At 53.8% G+C, this 25,573-nt stretch overlaps 1 protein-coding gene across 6 annotated transcripts in view; it reads right to left on the bottom strand.

The window, feature by feature from the left end:
* Positions 1-5,384: 5,384 nt before the first annotated feature.
* PACSIN2 (protein kinase C and casein kinase substrate in neurons 2) overlaps positions 5,385-25,573 on the bottom strand; it is a 143,980-nt gene continuing 123,791 nt past the window's right edge. For 2 of the 6 annotated variants that reach the window (XM_030815416.1, XM_030815417.1), the window contains exons 4-12: positions 25,245-25,480; positions 22,953-23,108; positions 18,669-18,844; positions 16,477-16,597; positions 14,911-14,916; positions 13,348-13,469; positions 11,268-11,390; positions 10,525-10,721; positions 5,387-7,075 (exon numbers count right to left, since the gene is read on the bottom strand). In XM_030815416.1, the coding sequence (XP_030671276.1) occupies positions 6,963-7,075; positions 10,525-10,721; positions 11,268-11,390; positions 13,348-13,469; positions 14,911-14,916; positions 16,477-16,597; positions 18,669-18,844; positions 22,953-23,108; positions 25,245-25,480 (1,250 nt within the window). In that variant the 3' untranslated portion in view covers positions 5,387-6,962. Of the gene's footprint in view, positions 7,076-10,524; positions 10,722-11,267; positions 11,391-13,347; positions 13,470-14,910; positions 14,917-16,476; positions 16,598-18,668; positions 18,845-22,952; positions 23,109-25,244; positions 25,481-25,573 lie in introns of all 6 variants that reach the window. The other 4 variants (XM_030815418.1, XM_030815419.1, XM_004088413.3 and 1 more) reach the window with 3 other exon arrangements.

The raw sequence follows: 25,573 nt of genomic DNA, 5'->3' as shown, positions 1-25,573 counted from the left end.
CCCCTTCTGCCATGATTATAAGCTTCCTGAGGCTTCCCCAGCCATGCAGATGTGTGAGTCAATTAAACCTTTTCCTTTATAAATTACCAGTCTTGAGCAGTTCTTTATGGCAGCGTGAGAATGGACTAGTACATTACATAACTGTATACATTCATCAAAACTTCAAGAACTGTACACAAAAAGGAGTGTATTTGGCCTGGCACAGTGGCTCACGCCTGTAATCCCAGCATTTTGGGAGGCTGAGGTGGGTGTATCACGAGGTCAGGAGTTCCAGACCAGCCTGACCAACATGGTGAAACCCCCTCTCTACTGAAAATACAAAAATTAGCTGGGTGTGGTGGTGGGCGCCTGTAGTCCCTGCTACTCAAGAGGCTGAGACAGGAGAATTGCTTGAACCCAGGAGGCGGAGGTTGCAGTGAGCCAAGATGGCGCCACTGTACTCCAGCCTGGGCAACAGAGGGAGACTCCATCTCAAAAAAAAGAAAAGTATATATAAATTATACCTTAAGAACTGAGAAAAATGGGAAACAAAGAAAATGCTTAGCAACATGGGACTTACAGCGTGAGTATCATTCAGCCACTAAACAGTACACTTCACGCATGAACAACTTGGGCTTGTTATACCTGGGTCCACTTACATGTGGATTTTTTTCTTTTCTTTTTTTTTCTGAGATGGAGTCTTGCTCTGTCACCCAGGCTGGAGCGTGGTGGCATGATCTCAGCTCACTGCAACCTCCACCTCCCAGGTTCAAGCAATTCTGCCTCAGCCTCCCGAGTAGCTGGGATTACAGGTGTGCGCCACCATGCCTGGCTAATTTTTGTATTTTCAGTAGAGACGGGGTTTCACCATGTTGGCTAGGCTGGTCTCGAACTCCTGACCTCATCCTCCCACCTTGACCTCCCAAAGTGCTGGGATTACAGGTATGACCCACCATGCCCAGCCAGATTTTTTTCAATAAAAGTTACACTTGAGTGTGCCAGCCTTTCCTGTTGCCCCTTCCACCTCCTCTACTTCTTTCACTTCTTTTTTTGAGACCGGGTCTTGCTCTGTTTCCCAGGCTGGAGTGCGGTGGTGCAATCATGGCTCACTGCAGCCTCGACCTCTCAGGCTATAGTGATCCTCCCATCTCAGCCTCCTGAGTAGCTGGGACTACAGGTGTGTGCTACCATGCCTGGCTAATTTTTTTTTAATTTTTGGTAGAGACAGGGTGTCCCTATGTTACCCAAGCTGGATTCTAACTCCTAGGCTCAAGTGATCCTCCCACCTTGGCCTCCCAAAGTGCTGGCATTACAGGTATAAGCCACTGTGTCTGGTGTTTATTTTTAATTGAAGTATATTTAGGAACATGAGAAAATGCTCATGATCAAATGGTAGGAGAACGAAGTAGGGTACAAAACTATCTTTACAGTACGATCCCAATTTTGTAAGCCACATACACATTGATGATGATGATGATAAGAAAACAGCACATGTGGCTAGGCGTGGTGGCTCATGCCTGTAATCCCAGCTACTCGGGAGGCTGAGGCAGGAGAATTGTCGAACCTGAGAGGTGGAGGGCACAGGGAGCTGACATCATACCATTGCACTCCAGCCTGGGCAACAAGAGTGAAATTCCACCCCAAGAAAAGAAAAGAAAAAGAAAACGGCACATGTGCATATCTATGTTAGGAAAAAGACTAGAAAAAAATACACCCCAATGTTAGCAATGTAACCTCTGGAAGTCAGGATCACAGATAACTAATGTTTTTCTCAATACCTTTACTAAATTTCCAAATTTTCATCTGAGCCTTTGTTCCTTTTTACAATCAGGACAAAATAATTAAGATTGCTATTGGAAAATACTATAAAGGGGCAGGGCCACCTGGCTGTCTTTGCCCAGAAGTGGCCAGTGACTGTATATAGTTCACGTGGCCTGAGGCGGCTGCCTTGGTGATCCGAATGCTGTTGAGCTCAGGGTCTTTTAGGTCCTCGTACCCTAACCCTAACCCTAAGGCACTCTGGGGTTGGAAAACCAAGGCCCAGAGAGTGGCCTGTGTCTTCCACAGGTGTCTGGGGAAGGGCTGGGGAGGGGCGCAGACCTTCCCTGCCTCAGAGGAGCCTTAGGGAAGGGTGGGCAAGGGAGGGGAGCAGAGGGGGCAGCCATCACTCTGGGGAGACCTTGGACTGTGAAAAGGGGTTGGGGAAGGAAAGCTTACAGGGCACCCACAGGCTGGGGTGCCCACCTGGCAGGGTCTTTGGCTTCTGAGCAGCCCTTAAGTTATCCTCACTTGATCATCCCTGTTTTTGTTGTCGTTGTTTTGAGAGAGTTTTGCTCTTATTTCCCAGGCTGGAGTGCAATGGCGCGATCTTGACTTACTGCAACCTCTGCCTCCCGGGTTCACGCGATTCTCCTGCCTCAGCCTCCCAAGTAGCTGTGATTACAGGTGCCCACCACCACGCCCAGCTAATTTTTTGTATTTTTAGTAGAAACGGGGTTTCACCATGTTGGCCAGGCTGGTCTGGAACTCCTGATCTCAGGTGATCCACCCGCCTCAGCCTCCCAAACTGCTGGGATTACAGGCATGAGCCACTGTGCCTGCCAGTCATTCCTACTTTTCAGCAAATGAAACCCAGGCATTTTCCGTTTGTCTGTGGTCCAGCCTCCCGCCCAGGTGGGGACTCAGGGACACTTCCTACAGGAAGTTGGGGAACGGCTCAAAGATTGAGCAGTGCTCTGATCTCTGAGGCCTTGGAGCCTGGGTTGGGAGGCCTGAGACTTCTAAACCCACCACACATTCTCAGAAGACAGCTCAGGCCCTTTGTCTCTGGCTATCCCATCGTGGTGTCAGAATAACGCAGGTCCTTCTCTGAGCCTACCAGAGTTTCCCAGGGGCAAGATTGGCTTCTCTTGTTTGTCCTGGCACCACTGAGTCTCACACACAGTATGTGCTCAATAGATGCACGGTGAGTGAATGATTGCCCAATGGATACATAAGGACAGCCAGCTGATCCCCCACCGGGTTGGGCCATTAAGGGGTCAGGCCTTGCTCAGCTTTCCGAACCACATGGTCTGTGCCCACGGGGAAGTCACTGCTTCCTCTCACTTGTCTTGTTTCCCCATGAACTATGAGGGGGTTGGTCAGGTGGTCCACACACCTTCCCAGCCCCCCCCATCCCTATCCCGATGGCTTGTGAGTGGGTTCCCTCCAGGCCTATCCAGTGCCTGAGGCTTTGGCGCAGCCCAGGCTGCCCAGTCGGGCCTTCACTACATGTTTCTGAGTGGGCCAGGATCTGGCATTAGAGCCCAGAGCAGAGGCCAGCCCTGTTCTCCATCTGCAGGGACCTCCGAAGGCCCAGTTTTAGCTCAGGCTGCAGCAAAGCCAGATCCCTACTCCCGTCACTTGGCAGCACTTGCTCACCCTCCCGACATTTCTGGGGTGTGAGAAGGATGGAGAGAGATGATGAAATACCCCCGTCCTGAGCTCCAGGGAGCTCTGGCCCAGAAGAGGGCTCTGGGGCTAACGCTCCCCCTAGTGTCAACTCAGGGGCCTTGGGGACCCGAAGAGGTGTGGACAGTTGGTGGCAGCACTGATCCAGGGTGGTGGCTGTGGGAGGAGGGAAGGGCAGCAATGGACAGCAGAGAACCCTGGGACCCTGCCTATGGTGTCACTCATAATCATGACAATGACCGGCTCCTGAGTGCCTGTGGCCTTTTTCTTTTTTTTTCTTTTTTGAGATGGAGTCTCGCTCTGTCGCCCAGGCTGGAGTGCAGTGGCGCGATCTTGGCTCACTGCAAGCTCCACCTCCTGGGTTCATGCCATTCTCCTGCCTCAGCCTCCTGAGTAGCTGGGACTACAGGTGCTAGGCACCATGACCAGCTAATTTTTTGTTAGTAGAGACGGGGTTTCATCGTGTTAGCCAGGATGGCCTCGATCTCCTGACCTCGTGATCCACCCGCCTCGGCCTCCCAAAGTGCTGGGATTACAGGTGTGAGCGACCGTGCCCAGCCTTTTTCTTTTTTTGGGACTGTCTCAAGAGCTCTGTTGCCCAGGCTGGAGTGCAGTGGTGCAATCATGGCTCACTGCAGCCTCAAATTCCTGGGCTCAAGCAATCCTCCTGCCTCAGCCTCCCAAGTAGTTGGGACTAGATGTATGCACCACCACACTCGACCAATTTTTAAACTTTTTGTAGAGACAGGGTCTCGCTATGTTGCCCAGGCCACCTTTTCTTCTTGCTCTAACTCTCCAACTGGAAAAGTATCACTTCTACTTGGGGAAACTGAGGCCTAGAGACAAGGTGACGTTTCCAAGCTGGCCCCTGAGGGCAGGGCAGGAGAGGGGAGGTGGGCAGTTAGAGGCCCTGCCAGATCCCTCATGGGGGGACAGGGTGATCCGGCCTCAGAGTGGAGGTTGCTTCATCCAGCTCAGCGGGGACCATGGTCTTGCCACGGTATTTGGGCAGTGACTGAGGCCAGGGGCACCAGGAGCCTGCTTCTGACCCCCCACCTTCCCTCCCAACCCCGTTCTGCCTGTTTCTCTGCAGCCTGGGGCTGTGGGCCGAGCCGGGTGTCCGCCCTGCGCTGCAGGCCTCCAACTCCTCAGAAGCTGGGAGCAGGGGACCCGCCACCCCTCAGACAAGGAGGCTGGGTGACAAGGATCTGTCCCCTACCCTTGCTGAGCTGGGACAAAGCCACACTGCAGGGGCAGCTGCCTGCCTTGCTCCTCCCAGGTGCTCTGTGAGGCCCCATGCCTAGCTGGAGTGCTTTTCTGGGCAGCCTTCCCAGGGCTCGGTGAGCGTGGCCACAGCCGCCCTCATGTCTTGCTTCTCTCCCGTCTTCAAGCCAGTCAAGGCTGCCAAGCCAAGCCTCCTCCCTCCTCAGTTTCTCCAGCGAGAGAGGGGTGGTTCCTCAGGGATTTCGCTCAGTGCTTTGGGCTGGCTGAGACTCTTCAAGAAACCTGGCTGGCTCTTGGAGCCTCTGTTTCCTCCTCTGTAGAATGGAAATGGGGAGACTTGCCCATACCCTGTGGAGATGTTTGGAGATGCAGATAATGTAAGTAAAAAGTGGACAGCACACAGTAGGTGCTCAGGAAGATGTGCTCAGAGGAGAGTGATGGGTGATGCCAATCTTGTCCTGCTGTTTGGGCTGGGGCAATAGGTGCCAGCCGATGCCCGCACCGTGGGGAAGCCCAGGTCAAGCCACAGCAGGTCTTGGGGAGAAGGGAACCCCAAGGGGCTTAGGTGCCTCAAATCCCCAACCTCCAGTTTGGCAGGGGCAGTGGGCCATGGTCTTTTGGGCAGGGGTCCTGTGCCCTGGATCTTGCCCAGCTCCAAAGCTAGTAAGCCCCAGGGAGGCCACCCCCACCAATGAAGTGGGCGTGAAGACAGATGATGGCAAAGGGACTTCCATATGCACGAGATCAACTGTTTATTGATTTTTTCCTAAAATACTATACATTTAAAGGAACTCTTAAAACTGAAAAGACTTGACAATTTTTGGTAAATCTGTAGCACAGAAATGAGGATTTCTGCTGGTAAGTTCTCATGACAGACACAGACACAGACACAGGTCCACTTTCCAAGCAAGACATCTGCTCACTGGAAACGGAGTAAATGCATAGCTCGTGATGGCGGCGGGCACTGCTGAGTTACATAAAATACAGGTTCTCCCCCACCCCCACCTGCCCCATGTGACCACAGTGTAGCTCTGGCTGCAGCACCTGCTCCTTGGCGACTCTGGGCAGCCGCAGAGACTTGTGCTGTGGGTAAGACCCAGCTTTTGTTTGTGTACAAGTAATACGACGACTGAAATCTGCAACGACTGCAAAGATGCAGGCACTTTTACAGTGTTCTGCTACGGAACCAGGACAAAGGCCCGTCAGAAGCCGGACCAGCAGTCAGCCGGTGACAAGCCTCCCTCCAGCAGGCACCATGTCAGGGAGGCCCCAGGCCCACTGAGCCCGGGAGGAGACCCAGCCGGCCAGCCAGACGTGTGCCTGAATGCCACAGACTTCAAGCAGTTTACAAACGAAACTCACTGTTAAAAGCTGTTAAATCTCATTAAAACAGTAGACAAGTGCTTTAGATTCTCTGAATATCAAATAATATATACAGATATACACTGAGACATGACAGTCTAATATAAAGCATCTTTATCTACAGATGCATTTGCGTGAAAAGTTAACTCTTCTTTTTAACTCTGAATCACTGATAAAATTGTTAATTTGCAAAAGAGTACAGTTTTAAGCAAGAATAGAGTGAAAATAATTTTTAAATATGGCGATTTGGGGGAGTTCTACCTAAGATTCTATCTAAAGCTTCCATTCAGATGCCCAAAAGCACGAAGAGCATTCCCAATAGAAACCTGACCATAACCCGGTCCCACCCTCCTGCCATAATTCCTTTCCTCAAACATTATCTGCCACCTGAGGCTAAGCCTACACAGGGCATGGGAATAGGGAGATCGTTTCCTCAAGACTGGTGCGCATCAATCTGTGCCATAATTTAAGTCGAAATGAACAGAACAGGTATATAAAAAAGTGTAACTGTACACAGCCTTTAAATTAAAAACCTCAAAATCTTCACTCAGAAAATGGGATGTAAGCTTGTTCATTTAAGTTGCAGGTGATGGACTCGTCAGAGAGTAATCAGTGGAACAAGATCAGTGTAACCCACCATTGACTTGGAAAGGAGAGACAAAGTCAAGAACATAGAGATCTATGATAGGCCAACAGGCACAGTGGGCGGGGAGGGGTGGCTATTTCTGTTGTTCTGCGTCTTCCTGCACTCAGATCCCTCCAGCTGCACTCGGAAAGATGCCAAGTCCCAGGCGAAATGACCAGCTCATCTGCCTTCCAGGAACACCATGAAGCCAAGAGCAATGGAACCATCATCTCTTGCAGGAAAAGGAGTGGATGCCCACATGGCTGGCTGAGGCTCCTGGGCCTGCCACCTCCGTCCCCCCGCTGGCCTGTCCCCTGGCTTATCACTGGATCGCCTCCACATAATTTGCTGGGTATAGGCCAACTTGCCCGTTGTCCAAGCGTCCCTTGCACCAGCCCTGCTCATCCTCGTCCTCCATCTTGGTCAGCTCGTCCCCTGCAAGACAAAGTGGGAGCCGTCTCCATGAGAGCGTGTGACACTGACGGTGGGCTACAGAGCCGCATTCACGAGCTTTGGGCCCACAGAGGGTGGAGGGCCAGGCATTCTGTGGCGGGCAGGCCAAGGGCCTGGTCATTTCATTTTAAGTTGCCTCTTTGGTCACAGGCCTCTGACAGATCTAGAGATGACAGTCTCACACAGTAATTTAGAGCAAGCTGCTCTCAGCTGCCACAGTGGCTCCCACTGAGACTGCGGCGTCGAGCTCCGCAGGGCTGTGCCTGCCTCACCACCCTGGCCAGGTGGCAGGAGTCCTCCCTCGGTCGTGCCCCTCCCTCACGCTGGGCCTCTTCTGTCCTCCCCACCAGGGCCCCGGCCGCCTTTCTCCCAGCAGCTGTCTCTGGGGTCTCTCTGCCTTTGCTAATCCCTCTCCTCTGCAACTTCCAGGCTGCGAGAGGGGAAGGGACCATGTCTGACAGTCATACCTGTCATTCTATCCCCAGCACCTGGCTGAGGACTTGTGCCCGGTGCCATGTGTCCACCCTTCCTGACACCCTGAGAAGGAGCCCCTGGTGCTGTTCTGGAATCTCCCTGTGGCTCTAATGTATTAACATGGTTCCATTTATCTTTTGTTTGTTCCAACCTGATGGACCTCCTACTTCTGGCCAGGCCTTGGGTAGAGGAGGAGATACAGAGATGAGAGGAACTGATGGATCCTGGTCTCAAGGAGGCAGACTAGGGTGGTGAGGGGGAGGTGGCACTAGGGTGGAGCCCCAGGTCTGGCATTTGCCAGGTTAGGGAAGCAGTGCAGCTCAGAGCCCAGGGGTAGGCAAGGGCCTGTGCGCTTCTGGCTGGTAACTCACTGCAGGGAAGGCGAGCTGGGCCTGCTGGCTCGGACCTCGTCAGGAGCAAGCAATTGGTGGGAAAGAAATAACCCCAGTGCTGTTTTGCCTTTATTGTTAAGTTTGTAGTTTTGTAACTCTCTTTGGCATTTTTTGGTCCATTTTTCAGAATTAGATGCAGTTTTCCCCCTGGTTTAGCATTTCCCTGATGCTTTGGATTTTGTATGGCAGCAATGCTGGTCAAGATGCCTGCGGAGCTAATACCTGGGGCTTCCAGTGCTCCCTGGACTGCCTGGGCTCAAATCCCACAGCCACCACTCACTGGCTGGGAGACCTGGACCAACTGCCTCCACTCCCTGGGCCTGTGGCCCTCATCTGTGGACTGGGGGTGCTGTGTAGATTAAGTGTAAAGAACCCTGGGAGGGCGGGACATGCCTAAGCACTGGCTCCACCTCCCACTGTCCTGCTGCTTCTGCCAGACCAGCGCTCCTGCAGATCTGACCCAGAGACATCAGGAGCAGATGCAGGGGCCACAGGGCAGCAGCCACGATGAACCACCATCTCTTCCCACCGCTTCGTGCCTCGGGCCCCTGGCGTTTCTTTTGTCCCGCCTTCAGTGGGTTGCTGTGCTCTCACAGGCCTGCATCCAGGCTACCGAGGCTAGGATGAGGCCTGTAACCCCACACTACCATGTGGCAAACAGCCAGAGCACCGCAAGAGACTGAAGTCAAGCCACATTGGCTGGGAGCTAATTTTGCATTGTTAAAAAGCAGGATAACACAGAAAATAGAACGGACAGGAAAGCTTTCACGTTGTGCAAATGTGAACTGGTGATTACAAGTTTCATTTCAAACAGTTTGCTTTTGACAATTTACTTGGATCTGGAAGAAACATTTTAAATCTACAAAATTACTGTCAAACCCAATAGGAAGGATTGAAAAGGCGTCAGAAATTATAAACAAATAAACCAACAAAGTCAGGGGTAACAACCCCAACCAAAGATATCAGAAACTGGATGAAGATGGCTTAAAGGCACATCAAAAAAAAATCCAAAAAACCAAAAAAACCCAACTTCTCAAACTCAGCAGAGGCAGCTGATAACCAGCCCAGGGGATGAGTGTCTGGGGACAGCAGGCTGGCACTCTGGGTGCTGAGGGGAGAAGGCTGAAGGCTGGTTAGAAGCTAGGCCATTGGGCACAGCCCCCAGGCCCTGGCTTCCCTGCTGAGTGGGGGGTTGGGTGGTGGTGGTAAGGCCACCTTTCCCACAAGTGTAGCCTAGGGGCAAGGGCACACTTCAGCCTGTGTGGGTTGAGTTCTGGCCCAGCTTCCCTCTTGGAGTGGTAGATGCTGCTTTTGGGGGAGCTTCACAAAGAGGGCAAGAGAGAGGGAAGAATCTGGGTTGCTGTGGGTCTGCTTTGGCCCTAGGCCACTCCAGCTTCCTGAGGTGCTAAGATAGCAGTTTTCTTTTTCTTTTTTTTTTTTTTTTTTTTTTTTTTTGAGAAGGAGTGTGTCACTCCATCACCCAGGCTGGAGTGCAGTGGTATGATCTCAGCTCACTGCAACCTCCACCTCCTAGGTTCAAGGGATTCTCTTGGCCTCCCCAGTAGCTGGGATTACAGGCGTGAGCCACCACACCCAGCCTACTTTTTTTTTTTTTTTTAAGAGATCGGGTCTTGCTCTCTCTTCTAGGCTAGAGTGCAGTGGTATGAACATGGCTCCCTGCATCGTCTTGGGTTTAAGCGATTCTCCTGCCTCAGCCTCCCGAGCAGCTGGGACTATAGGTATATGCAACAGCACGCCCGGCTAATATGCTACTTTTGTTTGTTTATTTATTTGAGACAGGGTCTGTTTGTTTGTTTGCGACAGGGTCTCGCTCTGTTGCCCAGGTTGGAGTATAGTGGTATAATCATGATTCATTGTAACCTCAATCTACTGGGCTCAGGTGATCCTCTCACCTCAGCCTCCCAGATAGCTGGGACTACAGGCATGTGCCACTAAAATTAGCCCAGGTAATTTTTTTTTTTTTTTGAGACAAAGTCTTGCTCTGTCATCCAGGCTAGGGTGTAGTGGTGCAATCTCGGCTCACTGCAACCTCCACCTCCCAGGTTCAAGTGATTCTCCTGCCGCAGCCTCCTGAGTAGCTGTGATTATAGGCGTCCCGCCACACGCCTGGCTCATGTTTGTATTTTTAGTAGAGACAGGGTTTCACCATGTTGGTTAGGCTGGTCTCGAACTCCTGACCTCAAGTGATCTGCCTGCTTCAGCCTCCCGAAGTGCTGGGATTACAGGCATGAGCCACCATGCTTGGCCTAATTTTTTGTATTTTTTGTAGAGACAGGTTTCGCCATTTTGCCCAGGCTGGTCTCAAACTCTTGGGCTCAAGCGATCCTTCCACCTCGGCCTCCCAAAGCTCTGGGACTACAGGCATGAGCCACCACATCCAGCCAATTGGCTGCTTTTGACAATGAAGCCAGGGCACTGGGGAAGGGCCTGCAGTGATTCACAAGTGAAACTAGCAAGAACTTTTCCAGACTTAAAAAACAAAAAAGACCCCCCAACCTGCAGGTTGGAAGCCCTCCTCCCCTGGATGCTGGGGAGCCCACCTACCAGCCTTGAAGCTCAGCTCATCGTGCTCCTGCCCCTCATAGTCATACAGGGCCCGGACTCGCACTTCCGTCCCTGAGGTGGCATCATCATCGAATGGATTCGAGTCCCCATTGGCATCCGTGGAGGAGAAGGGGTTGTTAGACTCATCGTCTGACCAGTCGGTGGGATAGCTCTGGGTCTTCTCGTAGCTGCTCACACTGCAAGAAAGGGGAGGCCACAGGGCCCTCAGCACAGGGCTGGCAGAGGGTGAGGCCCCCGCCCCCGCAAGGGGAGGGCACTGGAGCCTTGGGGCTCAGGGCTCCTTCCGAAGGAGCATAGGTGGAGCCAGTGCTAGTGCGAGTTCATGCCATCCACACTCATCCTGAGCCACCAACAGGCTTTCCAGGGGCAGGCGGCTGGAGATGCCCACAGCAGAGGCCAACCTGGGGCCTCGCTCTCTAGTCCCCAGCACAGACTGCGTGTGGTCTGTTTTCCTGTCATGCTGCTAGGGCCTTGAAGGGTTAACAGAGGACAGAGAAAAAGCAACTGAAGATTGTTAGCTGTGCCCTCCCCGAGGAATGGGGGTACCAGAGAGCCTGTGCATCAGCAGGCGGTGGGCCAGGGTGCAGCACACCAGGTGCCTACTTCCTGCAGAGCTTCGTGCATTGCTGAGTGCCGAGGGGTGAGACCCCTGGACAGAGAGAGAGAGAGGAAGAGAGACAGAGCGAGCGAGGTGGGACCAGAGGAAGCGTTTGTTCACCAACTTTTTGGCCTTAGTGTCCTCCTTCTCACTGACGGTGCTGCCCGTGTCGTCCTCATCCTCGAAGGGGTTGTAGCTGGACTGTGACTGCGCAGACTGGGCGGGGTTGCTCGGGACATTAAGGGTGCTATGGAGAGAGAGAGCTTTCAGGGGATCCCAGCTCTGCAGGGGCCTGTGAGGGTCCTGGCAACTCCTAGCTGCAGGATCTCAAGAGACAAATCAGCTCCTCCTGTGACTAGAGTGGACCGTGGTGTTTCAACAGAAAGGTTACTATGGCAGAATGCAGGCAATACTTCAGCTGTGAAACACGGTCCAGGAGCCTAGGAGAGGACTTGGTTTCCCTGTTCCTTCCTTGCACCTGGAGACAGTCTGTCCAGAACAGGGGCCCTGGGGTGGCGGGTGACAAGCCACAGCTGGAGCAAAAGTGGTTTCCAGGTTCAGGGCTTCTCCCCTGTCCTGGCTCCCACCACTGTGAGCTGGGGGGGTCAAAAAGCCCCTTAGGGTCTCCTCTGAGAGTGACAGTCTGGGAGGGGCCGGCTCCCATGGATGAGTGGGAGAGGGCTCTGAGCTCTTCAGACCACATGGCCTCCTCCTGACGACTAAGGGGTTCAGGGCTCACTCTTCTGCTCTGTGGGGCTGGAGCTTCCAAAATCAGGGCCTGCTGCAGTCTTTTCTAGATAGAAAGAAGGATTCCTTTGGTGCTCCAGAGGAAAATCCAGTCGTGCAACTGCCTACTGTGTGCCAGGCCCAGTGTGGGAACCAGAGAGATCTGGGCCAAGCTCTGCCTGAGGGCTGGGAGCCAGGAGCTGAGTTACGCACTACGAAGACCATAGGGAGACCGTCAAGCAATCAGGCACCAAGGGCCCTGGCACCCACCAAGTAACTGATCCTAGGACTGGGCTACCCTGGCCAGCAGCACCTTCTACTTCCAAGACCAGGGCCTCAGGGCACAGGCCCCCAAAGCACTGGATGGATGGCTCAGCCTGAGCACCCACCACCCCAGAACCAAGGAAGGGAGGCGAGGACATGCCTCCAATGCCACCAGAGTGATCCTGAGCGGCCAGTAACTGCCTCATCCACTTCAGCCTGGCAAGGGGTACTGGACCTAGGCCTGCTGGAGGCCAATATCCAGGCCACATGTCTGAGCTCACCGGCCCTCCTCCCTCCTTGGCACCTTTCTCTAGCAGACTGTTGTGAGACGGCACTGGTGGGGGCGGCTGGATTGTGCAGCCACTCTGGCCAGCCCAGGGCCCCCAGGGTCTCCTCTGAGGCAGTGTTTCTTCTTTCCCATTCCCACCCCCAAGCATACAGGTGCCGGCCTGATCCCTGGGACAGGCACTTACTGCCGAGCCCACCCGCCCAGACAGTGTGCACAGCAGCGGAATGACGACAGCCACACCTGCTGGGGAGCCTGGGTGGGGGCTTCAGTGTCTGGGGTTGCAGGAAGGTCATGGGAACATGGGCCGAGCCTTCTTAGGAAGCCCCAGTATGAAATGACTATTACTAAGTGTCACATGGAGGCCTCTGGGCAGGTCCTGTAGGAAGACCTCCTCTAGCACACACTTTACAGAAGGTTCTAATGACCACAGTGCCACCCTTATATCTCTCATTTTCAGCCAATGACTAAGTGAGAAATAACCAATGCTCCTAGTGAAGAGGTGATTTGGAAAGGAGATGCCTGGCAGTCCTCTCCTGTCCCCCCCTTGACTGGCACCTGCACACAATACAGAGTGAGCATGAACCTCGGCAGAACCTCAGCTGCCCGAGGGAACCAGGGTGGCACCTCCACCAGTGTCCGGGCAGGGCGGTGCTATCCCTGGGGACATGAATGCCAGCCCTGTCATCAGCTCCTCCCCGTTCGGGTCTGAAGCTCAGGGCCAAGGCTCCCTCTCTGGATCTGTCGGCAGCTCTGGCACCAGGCAGGAAGATGACCTTCCCCGGAGATGCCCCTGGGCCACGGCCCACAGAGCCCAGGAGCCCAGGAACCTCCCAGGTGTCCAGGCTGGGGCTGCCCTGGACCATGCAGATTGCCCGGGGGCCCCCCATGAGACGGCCTCTTTTGGATGGAGGTGGTGCCCACTCACCTGCTGGGCTTATTCGGCAGAGACTGGTCGCCTGTCTGGTTGATGCCTGTCAGGGTGACGCCGTCAGTGGCCTTCTTCTTCTCTCTCCGGCTGAGGGTTCGATTCAGGTCTGCAGACCACTCCTAGGCAACAGGTGCCAAGGAAGAGAAACCGAAGGTTCACTTGCTGGAAGCCACGTCTGTCCTCAGTTCCTACCCAGCGAGCCTGCAGTTGGCTCTGTGCGTCTGATGTGTAGACTTGGGCCTCTGCTTTCCCTGGTTTCCCAGAAGACCTCAGACTCCCCATGCCCCACTTATGAACCCAAACGACCTGAGCCCCTCCTCACTGTTCAAAGCAGAGGCTCATCAGGGGTCTGGAGGCTGGCACCTCTACAACCACCCCCAGGCCATGCTGCCCGCCTCCCAGAGGACCAGCGGGGGTGGTGAGGACCAGGGCAAGGTCCGGAGCCTCCCGTTCCTGACCCCGCCCACCAAGGTTCTCAGCCCCAGCCCCCTCAGGCCAGCATGGGCCCCTGTGGCCTCCCCAGATGTCTGCTGAGCCTCCCAAAGCAGACAGGAGCCAGCCTCTGAGGCACCTGTCCTGAAGTGCTGAAGATCCTTTACATCGATGCCCTAAATTGTCCCTGGGCCACAGGGTCAAGACAGTTGGCTTCGGAGACCTGAGCAAGCCTGCCATGCGGAAAAATGGGCCCTGGACTGCAAATAAAACCAGGGCTAGGTGGCTACCAGCTGACAGAGGGGCAGGCAAGCGGACTCTCAGTCTCCAAAGAGCAGGGCCCTCCCCTGTGTTTTGCTGCCCTGGGACTTTTCCTCTGTGATCTGAGCACATGCTGGGCCTAACGAAGCAAAGCAGAGTACACTCCTCCCGGAAGCCTCACGAGTTCCCGGGTGGCGAATGGGCTTCACCAACTGCACTGAAAATGGACTAGGGCAAAACCATGAAAGGAGACTGTGTCTTGATTTTCTAGAAGAGTCTGTGCATGCCCGTGTGTCTGACTGCATGCCTGCAGGTGTTTAATGAGCTCTCCTTTCCCCACATCTCCACCAGTTACCAGACAACTCTGATTAAAACTTGGTGTGGCTGAGTCCACAGCTCTGCTCACACGTACTTACAGAACTTTCGGGTTGGAAGCCAACTTAGAAGCATCTTGTCTAACCTGTCCATTTGTCAGATGAGAAAACTGAGGCCCAGAAAGGCAACATGACTTGCCCACGCAGCGTGGGTGGCAGACCTGGGCCCCTGACCCTAAATCTGGGTTACCTTTTCGTCCATTAATTATTTTCTGACCAAAATAGGTTGACTGAGAACGCAATTGGAACCTCAGAGTTCTCCACAGTGACCTCTGAATATAAATTCATCCTGATTGGGTGGCTTCCAAAGGCCAATGGGATGAACACCATGCCAGCGCTGAAGGGAAGGGCCGGCTCTCAATATCCCTGACAGCAGCGCAGCCTCAGCTGAACTGCTAGGAGCCTGGCGGGGGCAGCACACACACCCATGCGGGCCACAGACACCCTGCACGGCGTATGGCACTCTATCAGTTAGCCGAACGCAGACACTTACTTCATCCTTGTGGCGTGAAAAATAAAAACAAAGAATTGCATTAGAGAAAGACATGGTCCCGTAACAGCTGCAAACGTGCGCAGAACGAACGCACAGGGGCTGGTTCCCAGCCCATGGACCCACAGAGAGAAGGGCCCCCTGGGATCCGGCTGGGACACCCTCCAGGAGACAGACTGTCAAATAGTCCTCCCCACTGTGCCCCTCTCTGAGTATAATGGGCACCTCTAAGGGACCCAAGCGAATTTCACAGGTGGTTTCCTGTGCCACTCTGGGAGCAGCAAATCCTCACTGTGTCTGAAACCCCAGCTGTGCATAAAACACATCAGCCAAGACTTCCTGGTGTGTGGCTCCAGAGGAGAGGCTGGGCCTTGTGCTGTCCCCTCTAGGGCCACTTCCACTCCGGAAGGCTCTGGCCCTCCACGCTCTCTCAGTGCCTCTGTGGAAGGGGCACAGCTGCTCTGCCGCCTCCTACCGGGAGCAAGTCCTGGGGCTGGCGCAGGGGAGTGCTCGGCGGCAGGGCCCACGCTGTCATTTGGAGAAACCTTCCTGTTAAGGGCCACAAAAGAAGTGCAGGAGTAAGGACTGACAAAACTGCATGCTACGAGGCACCCAGGAGGTTTCTGAGTGGTGGGCCTGGGTCAATAGCCCTGCATGGACAAAGTCACCATGTTCCCCAAAAGCCCCCGACAGGAGATGGGTGCTCCTGTCATTCCCATTCCACACGTGGGAAAACTGAGTCACAAAAAGGGCGAATAGTTTGCTCAGCTTCCCACAGGTGGTCAGAGGTGAGCAGAATCTGAATGCAGCCCGGGCTCTGGCCGCTGCTGAGTTGGGGAAGCCACGAGGCCCACGCCCATGGCAGAGGTAGTCGCCCTCAGCATCCCCGCTGGGGCAGTTGACGCCACGTGCTTCAGCCTCAGGGGCAGCAGGACCTTTGCCCACTGCCTTCAGGGTGCCAGGTGGGGCCTGGTGACCAATCCTAGAGCTAGGTGAGAGCTGAGATCCCCAGACCCTTGCATTTCGAATGTAAAGATAATGAAAGCTTAGACCCACATGATGAGAAAAGAAGAACATTCATTTTGAATCAGGATTCACTGCGTTTACTGCCTGGAGTAGGGAAAAGTCCTTTGTTGGAAGGGTAAGGAGGCTGCCCACTGAGACCGCCTCCCCTCCCCTGGCCCACTGAGAGGGGGGCATTGCGGCTGCTCCCTTCCTGGCCATCCCACGGGTGGGTCAGGGACCTGAGGTCCTGTGTGCCTGCGGCTCCTGGGACTGACTAGGAAGGAAGGGAATGCCAGTGGCCAAAAGTGACAGTCAAACATTCCCAACTAGAGAGGACATAACTGCGACTTCACGAGAGGTTCAGAAGGCCTTCGGTAATGCCTGCGGCCCCCCTCAGGACTCTATGCCAGAACTTGGTCTGTACTATAGCTATGCCTAAAGGCTGCCTGATAAACAGGGCAAACACCAACATAGAGTCTAGAATGAGAAAGACATCGTCTAGCAACTCTGTGGGCCCAGGTCCTCTTCCACGCTGATGAGGTCATGGGCATACCCTCCCCTTACCTCAAACTGCGGCCAGTTCATGGCCATGCCTGGCCCGTGATTGGCTCGGAACCACCTCAGGTCCTCCACTGCATCAGCCGCTCTGATGCTCTGCTCCAGGTCATGGTAAATGGCTTTGTAGCTAAATCAGAGAGAAACATGGCTCTTTTAGAAGGCAGGGGCCAGCTACCATTTGTCCCAGCCCAGTGCCAGCCACAGCAGGTCCTGTGGTCTCTGCCCTCTGTGAGTTGGTTTCACAGACAGAGCCAGAACACTCCTCCCTTGGCTAGGTGGAAGATCACGGGCTGCCACGTGCACAGATGGCTTCTGACAAATGAGCTTTAAATCAAACCAGCAAAGCAGGTGGCAATGAATGAGCCCTGCTCTGCATCACATATGCAAAAGGCACTAGCAGGTGGGCTGTGTGGGCCACCACTCTGTGTGGTCCCATTTAACCAGGCCCAGAGTTGAGGAAGAGAAAACTGGAGCGTGTTAGAAAGTACCCCTCCTTCCTCATCTCTGTCAGAAAAGCTTTATACCCAGACTTGCAAATGCAGAGTACGAAGATGACCCGGTGCTGAACACACCCACCACCAAGACAGGGTGGGGGCCGCCTTCCGGCTGGCAGCCATCATCGGCTCACCTTCCTAGGAGGCTGCCCTGCAGGGGAAGAGTATGGATCACCACTGGACCTGATATTTTCACTTAGAATCTTTATGGCTGCTAAGTCATGTACTTTCTCTGGGCCTCGGTTTCCTCCTCTGTTGAGTGGGCATGATCCCCTCCATCAAGGGTTGAGTTGTGTCTTTCATAGGAGACATGCTGGAGTCCAAACCCTAGTGCCTTGGAATGTGGCCTTATTTAGAAATAAGGTCTTTATAGAGGTAATCAAGGTAAAATGAGGTCACTAACAGGGGCCCTAATCCATATGACTGGTGCCTGTATTAAAAGGGGGAAATCCAGACACAGAGACAGACAAGCATCCACACGATGGAAGTCACTCCGCATGCAGAAGAGCCTGACACAGGCCAGCCCCACCCTGCTCCTACCAGCAGAGCAGCCTCGGGCAAGTCATTTAATCTCACCCAGCCTCAGCTTCCTCATCAATAAGATGGGGTCAGTACCACCCACTTTACAAGACTGTCATAAAAATGGAATGGTGGCAGAGCAGCAGCGGTGCAATAACTGTTGCTTTTGATGATTTTTATACAGAGGGAGACAAATGGAATGTGTCTCCTATTAACAGCAAGCCTTGACCTGTGATGCATCCCTACACAGTTCTGCTAGATGGATGACAGTAATCCACGTCCTTGACCAGAGCCAGGACCTCTGCCCTGGTGAAGGCATCACAGAACCAAAGATGAGGAAAGCACAGAAGAAATAGCACAGCTTCCATATCACAATTCAGAACCAAGTCTCAGAGGGTATGTGCTGTCCTGGGGGCTGAGAGCCACTAAGCAGTCAGCTGATCACAAAAGGCCTCAAAGAAAGACTGTCCCAGGCACAACCAGCCCAGGAATGCCAGATTCACCCCCAGCGGATCTTAGATATGCCAGCTGCGGCCGGGCGCGGTGGCTCACGCCGGTAATCTCAGCACTTTGGGAGGCCGAGGTGGGCGGATCACAAGGTCAAGAGATCGAGACCATCCTGGACAACATGGTGAAACCCTGTCTCTACTAAAAATACAGAAATTAGCTGGGCACGGTGGCGCATGCCTGTAATCCCAGCTACTCGGGAGGCTGAGGCAGGAGAATCGCTTGAACCCGGAAGGCGGAGGAGGTTGCAGTGAACTGAGATCATGCCACTGCACTCCAGCCTGGTGACAGAGCAAGGCTCCGTCTCAAAAAGAAAAGAAAAGATATGCCAGCTGCATTGGCCCTAGCTGTGGCCCCAGAATGGGCAATCTCCCTTCCTACCCAGACCTGTACGTGGAGCTGGCAGAGTGGGCCCGGCCTTATCTGCTTGGGCCAGCAATTGGCTGGGTCAGCCAGGCTTTCCAGAGGTCCAGCCAGCCATGCCTGCAGCTGCAGAAACACTCAGCAGAGGGGCCCTCCCTGCCATCCAGATTACAGAGAAGTAGGAGGCCCTGAGGGCAGTGAGGAGACCTCCTGACGAACGCGCCATCCCCAACTGGGAGCAGCATCTGAGTTTGCTTCAAAAGCACTTTCCGTTGACTTCAATGATGTGTGTGTTTTAGCTCAAAGGAAACTTACCCAGTCACATTGGACAGGTCTAGGTGCTTCTGAACCTCCAGCAGAACCTCCCGGAAGAAACGAAGGCGTTTCTCCTCGAACTGCTGGCACTGCTCAAACACCTGCTCCATGTTCTCCATGTACTGGGGCGTGCCCTGGTCGAGCTCCTTCAGGGACTTCTCATACTTCTCTTTGGTCTAAAGGAAAATCCAGGCACAAGACAAAGGTTCATTTCCATTTAGCCCTTGGCTTACCCTGCCCCTGGAGTGTCTCAGGCCTCCCCAGATTCCAAATGCAAAGAAAAAACAGGAGCTCTAGATTCTGACAGACTTCAAGTTCAAGTCCCAGTCCCTCCACTCCTGCAAGGTAAATCACACTCCTGCCATCTGCCCTGTCTCTCAGCTGGAGCAAGGCCCAGACAGGTAGATACTGGCAAAGGGCAGTCTCCCCAGAGCTCAGTGTGTGTGGCCTTGAGCGTGCCACACGCCCATGTCCTCTTCTCCCTGTGGGGAAGGGCTGTGCCTGGCTACCCTCAAGCCTCAGATCTGGCCCACAGCAAAGTTGGTGCTGGGGCTGAATCCTGCAGCTCTCTTGCAGCCTCACTGTCCTTTATTAGATGACGACATCTCTCCTTCACAGTGTTCTGATATGTAATGATGGGCTGCAGGAAGAAGGCATTCAAAAAAAGTCCTCCTTCCCTTGTCCTTCAGCCCACTCCGTCCCCCTCACACAGCTGCTCCCTCCCAGATTGTCCCAAAAAGGGGTTTTACAAGGCAGGAAATGTTAAAAGCAGGTGTGGCCTATCTCAAGAATATCCAGGGGCAGCTAGAAAATGTGTAAAATTCCTAAGACATGGCTAAAGTGGGCACATTGATCTGGTGGGGATGTGCCTCGAGGTCAATGACCTCACACTGGTACACACTTCCCCGCACCCCCTCATCTCGGCGTGCAGGGCCACCAGTTTGGTGGCCAGGTGGTTTTGTTAGTTGGTGGGATCATGGTCGTGTTGGCCCCCTGGGGTGGGTGAGAGAGAGCAGGGCTGGGGCCACCTATTTATTGCAATTCTTTCTACTATGGGGGTAGTCACAGGGCTCCACTCAGGTCTAAGCTTTGCTGTCCCTAACAACATGTGCAGGGCCTTCTGAGGAAGGATGGAGCACTTCCCGAGACACTGCAGGCCTGTGGGGCACCCTCTCTGCCCCCAGCTGGGACTGAGTCTACCCTGCCCATGTGGCTCCCCTCCCAGATGCTCTCCTCTGACTCATGTGGCTCAGAGCCCTGGGAGACTCTGCTTCAGGCTCCAAAGCAACTCCTCTTCTTGAAGCCTTCCCCAGCCTCGTGAGACCAGGTCCCACCCCGCCCTCTAGGGCCCTGACTCCTGCCCCTTTCTCCTCTCCTGGTATCCGGGTCCTTGCTCTGCTTCTCAGCCTCCTAAGATGGCTGGGCTTGGGTCCTCTGTGCCTACAGGAAAAGGCCACCCCTGCCAGGGCTGGGGCATGCCCAGCAGGGAGAGAGCTCCACAGCTCTGTGGCTATTCCCCTATTCCCCACCGCCATCCACACTGCCCGTGCCCACTACCTGGCAGCCCTGCATGGGAGCCTAGCTCAGCAGCCCAAGACACATAGCTGTGGGTTCAGCGCCCAGCATCCAGAGGATACTGCTGAAGTGACACAGAGCAGCCCCATCTCAGAAGCCTTCAAGACACAATAGCCTCCCGGGAGCTCTCAGGGTACTCAGTGGCAACAAGATGCTCCACCTCTGGGCTGCCCCTGCCCTCAGCCTGTGCCGACCCTGTTAGCCCCAAGTCCTGCCCCCAGCACAGGCCAGGTACTGAGCAAGGTCATCACTGTTCTGGAAATCCCCTTGCAGGGCATAGAAAGTTCTCAGCGAACACCCATGGAGTAAAACAAGAGGTGGCCTTCACCCTTAGGTGGATTGTAGCATTTTAGCACTAAATGCAAAAAGTTCTTTTCTGATGGATGCTACAAGATGTAGTTGATGGCTGGTAAGAAACATGAGAGTACATGTGCAACCAGTCAGCAGTGGTATATATCTATGTATGTATGTATGTACCTACCTACCTACCTGCTTTAGAGATGAGGTCTCACTCTGTCACCCAGGCTGGAGTGCAGTGGTGTGACCACAGCTTGCAGCAGCCTTGAACTCCTGGGCTCAGGCAATACTCCCGCCTCAGCCTCCGAAGTAGCTGGGACTACAGGCACATGCTACCACACCCAACTAAATTTTTTAATTTTTTGTAGAGATGAGGTCTCACTATGTTACCCAGGCTGTGTGCTGGATTTTGGAAACTGCGTCAAGAAGGGTGGTGGGGCAGGACTGGCCTCCTCTCCACAGCTCTAGGCCCACAAGGACCTCTCACATCCTGCAGTCACTGGCCAGACCACAGAGGCAGGGAGGGTCCCAGGAGGGAACCCACTACAAAGTGTCCCAGTCATCCTGCCAGACACTTACGTCCAACCTCGTGCCCTGGGCCTGTTCTGCAAATGCCTGAGTTGATGTTCTGGGTGGCAGTCAAACATGAAAGGCCTCTCTTCCTCTCCATCTCCGTCTCCCTTTCTCTCACACAGGCACACCTCTGCCCAACATGGAGAAGCCTCATCTTTCTTCTAGGCACCTTTTTGGGCACCTGATTCCCTGGGATTCTGGCAAAGGCCCGAGAGTTCTCCGGGACCTTGTGCTTCTTGAGCCCAGGTGCTCCCCACTCAGTAGTTGGTTCCAGGCTCCTCACCTGATCCCACCGTGGAGGCACCTGGGCTGCTTCAAAAGCCCAGATTCCTGGCTCCAGCAATGGGAGTGAGAGGGGTTTCCCAGAGGATTCTGACACTTGGTCTGAGTGACGAACTCTCGTATAGATGACGTGTTCCCCTTGCTACGCTGACGGCATAGCAGTGAGGAACAGTGGAGAAAGGGCATATGTATGGGCTTGAGGTCAGAAGTTCCTGCTCTCACCTGCTGGATGGCACACGACTTAACCTCTCTGATCTTGGTTTCCTCATTCACAAAACAGGGATGCCACCACCTAACTGACAGGGGCCAGGAAAGCTTGGTGGGTAGTGAAACCAGCTTAGGCCTCCTGCCTCCCCTCTGCCCATGTCCTCTTCCTGGAATGCAGCCTCTCTCTACCTCATTCCGTCTCTCTCTGCAAATCCTGGTTGGGAATCTCTTCTCCAAACACTGAGGCAGGGCAGGCCCTCGGCAATGACACCCCTCAGCCCTCACCCCTTATGGCTGAGCAAAGGAGGGGAGGTGGGGCCGAGGGCTGAGCCCCTCCCTTCCTGTGAACTTTTAAATCACAAGACGATGACGCTGTCTAGTCTTAAGTCCTGTGACTCCAGGACCTTCCAGGCAGAATCACTTATCTACACTTGTGGAGCACATAATAGTTTACACAATGATTTCTCATTAACCCATGGGGCAGAAAATCTCCCCTTCACAACAGAAATGGAAGGGCACCCAGGATGCCACAGTGCCTGGTCACGGTCTCTCCTTGGCCAAAGACCACCCTTCTGCCACCCCTGGCTCCACAGCCTCTGCCTCACTTTTGGGGCCTGTCACTGTGGAGACTGCGGGGCCCCTCCATACCCCTCCCACCTGGCTCCCCCAGACAAGCACTCCCAGCCTGCAGTCCCTCCCCCAGGTCTCTGCCCCCAGCCCCTCTCCCTACACAAGCAGAGCAATCCTTCTAAACCATCTCACCCTCCTCACCTCCTCCCTGACCCCACCCAGGCTCAGGCCTTCCTCAGTGGCTCCTGGTCAGCAGCATCCTAAGCTCCTTACTCAGCCCGGCTGTCCAGGCCACTGGTGATTTGGTCCTCATAATCCTCCATACCAGCTCACACCACACCCATTCACACCCACCACTGGCCACAACCCTTCACACCTGCCACCAGCCACACCCATTCACACCCACCACTGGCCACAACCATTCACACCTGCCACCAGCCACACCCATTCACACCCACCACTGGCCACACCCATGTTGGCACAAGCAGCTCCCTGCAGCAATCCCAGCTGTCCTTGTGTCTCTGAGCACCAAGAGCTGTCTCTTACCCCCGGCTTGCCCAGAGCCTGGCTCTGCCCCTTGACTGAGCAGGTACAGTGGCTATGGTGAGGTGAGGTGCTAGGGCACTCACCTGTGGCCTTCTTGAGGACAGGGGTGTGTTTTATTGGCTATTTATCCCTCTATCTGCCCATTCACCCAAGCAGTTACAGAAGGCTATGTGCCAGACACGTGAACAATTGACACGGTGACACTTGACGTGTAAAAACAAGTGCACAATTTACCTTAAGAACATCTTGCTTGCACTTTTCTATTTTGTCTTGCAATTTCTTGAGCTGTTCGGGGTTGAGGGATGGGTCTGCCTTGCTGTTGGCTTCTCGTGAGATCGCCAGCTTCTCCTCTTTGCACGCTGCATGGTGGGCTTTCTTTGCTGCTTCTACCTACAGGGAGAATGAGTTCCTGAATGCCATGTTGCTGGGAGTTCAGGATCCTCACTAGAGGTCACACAGACCATGGAAATGCTTGTGCTACCAAGAGGGGAGGAAAAGGCAGGTACAAAATTGCATCTATACTATCACAGCAACTAGTCACAACAGGAACGCACTCAACACATGTTCATGGAGTACTTGCTTGCCCCGTGCATGGTTCGAGGAACCAGGAACACAGCAAGAAACACAAGGCCTTTGTGAAGCTTTCATTTGAGTTGCAGGAGGCAGATACATACAGTATAGGAAAAGTTACATGCCGGAGTCAATTAGAGGGCATTAAGTGTGGGGGAGGACAACAGAGACAGAGCATGGGGTGGGTGGAGAAAGCCACTGAGATGACATGGAACACGCACATGGAGGGGTTATGGGCATCCCAGGAAGACCATGCCAGGCCGCTGGATTGGCAAATACAAAGAAAGTTCCAAGGAGGAACCTAGCATGAGAGAGAGGACCATACTGGGGGGGGGGGGGGCGCAGGGCGATCGGCCACATTTCCACTGGTTTTAATGGCTTTTTTACACACACACACACACTCTTAACAGATCCTTCCTTATTTGAGCCAAAGCTACAAATTTCATTCTACAGGGAAGGAGGAGTTTATAGCAAAGGCTTCATGAGACACAGTTTCATTATGAATGGGGCCAGGGACAAAACAGAAGAGAAAGGAGATGCGACAAAAGCTAAGACACAGGGAAAAGGAGACACAGAGAAAACCATCCGGAAGGACAGAGGCATGGTCTGGATGATTCTGAGGAGGAGGAGGAAGGCAGTGCAGGGCCAGAGAACAGCTGGGTGTTGGGGGTAGCATATCTACCATCGAGTCCATTCCAGCAAGGAATGGAGGGTGAGGCTGTAGGCAGGGGCGGGGCACACAAGCTGAGGGCTGGGGTGGACAGATGACAGCCTCCAACTAGCCAAGGCTCGACAAAACTCAATGGCTTTGGTCGCTACTTTTAGAAAAACAGGTTATCAATGTTTTTTGAAATTTTGGGAGAAAAACCCATGCAAGAGAAAGAAAAATGTAAACTAGTTCTTTCTATCATCAAAGGGACTTGAAAAAAAAATACAGTGAAAGCAAGTTTATTAAGAAAGTAAAGGAATAAAGAAAGACTACTCTACACGCAGAGTGGCCAAAGGGACTTTTTTTTTTTTTTTTTTGAGATGTAGTCTCCCTCTGTCACCAGGCTGGAGTGCAGTGGCGCAATCTCGGCTCACTGCAACTTCCACCTCCCAGGTTCAAGTGATTCTCCCGCCTCAGCCTCCTGGGTAGCTGGGACTACAGGTGCCTGCCACCACGCCCTGCTAATTTTTGTACTTTTAGTAGAGATGGGGTTTCATCATGTTGGCCAGGATGGTCTCAAATCTCCTGACCTCGTGATCCACCTGCCTCAGCCTCCCAAAGTGCTGGGATTACAGGTGTGAGCCACCGTGCCCAGCCAGGACTTTTAAGTCTCCAGCAGACACTTCCCCAGGGTTGGGAGAAGTACTGTTAGTGGTTAAGAGCTTGGGCTTTGAGCTCTACCACCAATGTATGGTTCTGATCCTCAGTTACCAAATCTGTAAAATGGGTTTGTAGGATCAAATTTAAAGAATGCCCTGTAATTCGAGCACTTTTGGAGGCCAAGGTGGGTGGATCACCTGAGGTCAAAAGTTCGAGACCAGCCTGGCCAACATGGTGAACCCCAGTCTCTACTAAAAATACAAAAATTAGCAAGGTGTGGTGGCATGTGCCAGTAGTCCCAGCTACTGGGAAGGCTGAGGCAGGAGAATTGCTTGAACCCGGGAGGCAGAGGTTGCAGTGAGCTGAGATTGCACCACTGCACTCCAGCCTGGGAGAGAGAGTGAGACTCCATCTCAAAAAATAAAAATAAAAAATTTAAAGAATGCACATAGAGCATTCAGCATCTTCAACCTGGGTAAATGTCAGCCACCATGGGCTTCTAGCCTGAGGAGTGGCTTTATCTCTACCAGGTCTGGCCTCCTGTGCCTATAGCCAGTGGCAGGAAGTCCCAGGTGCAGGAGGGGGTGCTGCTAGTGGGGTGCCAGGCAGAGCGAGGCCGGGCAGGGAAGCCTGCAGGACGGATGTACCTCTTTCAGCTTCTTGGCCCAGGGCTTCTGTGCCTTCCGAAAGCCATCCTCGGCTTCCTTGGTCTCTTTGAAGCCGCCCATCATCTGCTTGTGAAAGGCTTCCTTCTGCCAGTTCTTGATCTTCTCGAAGTCATCGTTCATCAGTGAGGCCTTCACCTCGAGGTGCAGCTCGCTCACCCTCTCTGCCTCAGACATGAAGGCCATCCAGGCCTTCTCCACAGTCCCGTATTGGGGCCCTGTGCAGGGGAGAGAAGCTGCGGGTCACTCAGCGCCGGCCATGGTGGGGTCTCCTCTGCTCACACCTCGGCTGTTCACTGTGGGCATTTAGA

This window comes from Nomascus leucogenys, chromosome 7b (assembly GCF_006542625.1).
Source record: "Nomascus leucogenys isolate Asia chromosome 7b, Asia_NLE_v1, whole genome shotgun sequence".
In the NCBI taxonomy this organism is placed as follows: domain Eukaryota; kingdom Metazoa; phylum Chordata; class Mammalia; order Primates; family Hylobatidae; genus Nomascus; species Nomascus leucogenys.
The sequence above is the reverse complement of the archived record's forward strand: the minus strand, read 5'-3'. Positions and strand labels throughout refer to the sequence as shown.